This window comes from Anopheles coustani, chromosome 3 (genome assembly GCF_943734705.1).
Source record: "Anopheles coustani chromosome 3, idAnoCousDA_361_x.2, whole genome shotgun sequence".
NCBI lineage: Eukaryota > Metazoa > Arthropoda > Insecta > Diptera > Culicidae > Anopheles > Anopheles coustani.
The window spans coordinates 13,297,251-13,299,602 of NC_071288.1; the positions used below are offsets into that span (position 1 = coordinate 13,297,251).

A 2,352-nucleotide genomic window follows, 5' to 3' on the forward strand; every position below is an offset into this window, starting at 1 on the left:
CAACTGTCTTTGGAGGTTAGTTGAGCAAGGCAACAACGAAGCATTTGACTCAGTTGTAACCTGTTACTCGTGAAGAGAAGACGTTCGTTAACTTAAATGGAACATAATTCTATGGAATTTATGAAACCAGCAATAACACTGACCTGGTTTCTTCGAACATTTTCTAAAGTTATCCTCCAGCATTGTTCAGTGTAATCAGCACCTTCAGATCCACAATCAATCGCAGCAAGTGACAGAGGAAAAACGTCAATCATCCATACACACACACACACCAGAGGGAGCATATGGGAAAATGCAATTCCGCACATTCAACCGCGGCGACCCACTTGCGCATGCGTTGGCGCAAAAATGCAAACAATGGCGTTTTCGGCACACCCGAGCGTCCCCGGCAAGCGGCCGGTCCGTTTGATCCGCGACGGAAACCGATTCGTTCGGTCATACACCAAGTGAAAAAAAAAAATGGCACCGCATCCAATGGTGATGACCATTGCGATCATATCTGGCACGCAGAAGCTGCCGCCGACGAGTTACAAATGCAGCTGCCGGCATCCGAAAAGGTGTTAAATGTGCCGCACTGCAATGTCATCCTTCAGCGCGGAAAGGACGATCCGGGCAGCACGATCCGCACCGATGACAACCGGATAATGTTCCGGCCTCGGGACTTCAATCAACGGGTAGCACTTGCGCTGGCCCCCGTTGAAAGTGTCACTCAGCTCAAGTGGTCGGGAGTGGCCGGGGAAGGGATAAGAAAGCAAAAATGAACATCATTCTTCTGTCACTGCACATCTGTTAAAACGATTGCCATTTATTTCCATCGTTTCAGGTGCATCGTGTTTCATTCCCCCTTTCTACAAATATTCAGCTAAAATCTGCGCGAAAAGTTTTTGCCTTGAACAATATCTTCTGATTCCACCAGTTCCTTAACGTATTCATTATAACACAAATGAAGAAATTAGAGTATCTTGACTGTGAGGCGTAATGTTTCCACCCTTTTTCCACCACAGCAAGGCCAGTGTGCCTTCAACAAAGACTACGCGATCGCCAACATCAGCGAGTGGGCCATCATGCCGAAGAACGAGGATGCTCTCGCGTATGCCCTGTGGAAGGTGGGTCCACTGCCTATAAGCCTGAATGCAGCACCAAAGTCCTTCCAGTTGTACAGGTACGGAAATGGTTTTCCCAGGTTGGGATGGCGCATCTGAACTAGCTCTTATTTCCGATCATCCTTCGGCAGCAATGGGATCTACGACGATGAGGCTGCGTGCGACAACTCGAAGGTGAACCACGCGATGCTGCTGCTCGGCTACACCAAAGACTACTGGATCCTGAAGAACTGGTGGGGTGGCTGGGGCGAGGACGGTTACATGCGGTTGGCGCGGGGCAAAAATCTCTGCGGCGTCAGCAACTACGCCGGGTACGTGGTGGTTTGAGCGAAGGCGTGAACCGATTTGCAACACAAATTAGGGATAGGATTATCGTAATTTGGGAGACAATTGAGGTTAAATTTATGAGACAGTTCAATTAGAAGACCATGGATACACGGAACGAGCTTTGGTTTCTTGGCCTTATGCCACGCTTATCAGAGAAGACAAAATATTATTTCACGAAATCTTTACTATAACAAACATAACAATAAAGAAAATAATTTAACCAATTCAATAAGACCAAAATTTCATTTTAAATTTTTAACTTCACTTCATCTTCTTCGTAACTTTTCTCTTCTTTCTTCCATTGAATATAAATCTGTACCGAGAGAAAATAATTTGTATCCACTACCAAGTGGACAGGATATTTAACGCCTGCGGCTACCGGCGTGAATATCGGAGAGCCCCGAAATGTTCCAAAAGTCGGGCTTCAACACCCCGAACTCGGATGAGACGCAAACAATCCTGCATAAATTACGCTAATCTGATTTCGGTGCGAGGACGGCAGCACCAACAAAGAAATTTAAAGATTGCTTAAAATGACCATAGCTGAAGAAAGGGGGGGGAAAAAGACAAGGAAACAAACCACATGGAAAGACACAATTGTACCGGTTTGCATCGCGAGCCGAACGGACGGAATGAAGTGTGAAAACGACCATTTTCGGCCCGTCGATGGTACTTCGCAAGAATGAAGGCGCGAAAGAATCGATCGACCCGCCGCGAATATGGCGTGAGGTGGCCATTTCCATGCCGGCGAAGATTGCACCCAAACAGAATCGGGTTTTGGAATACTGCAATGAAAAGGGGGTGCGGGGGATGAGCGACCAAATTGCGCCGCCCCGATACGGTCTGCCGAAAGCCGTGAATTATTGCAAATCAAAAAACATTTATTCGCCGGGCGGAAAATCACCGATCGTACCCTTCCTTG

The 2,352-nt window shown here is 47.2% G+C and overlaps 1 protein-coding gene across 1 annotated transcript; it reads left to right on the forward strand.

The window, feature by feature from the left end:
• Positions 1 to 533: 533 nt before the first annotated feature.
• LOC131261010 (cathepsin M-like) lies at positions 534 to 1,430 on the forward strand. The gene is made up of 3 exons (XM_058262886.1): positions 534 to 674; positions 1,005 to 1,162; positions 1,235 to 1,430. Exons 1-3 carry the CDS (start codon positions 534 to 536, stop codon positions 1,428 to 1,430), a joined length of 495 nt encoding a protein of 164 aa, XP_058118869.1.
• Positions 1,431 to 2,352: the final 922 nt, after the last annotated feature.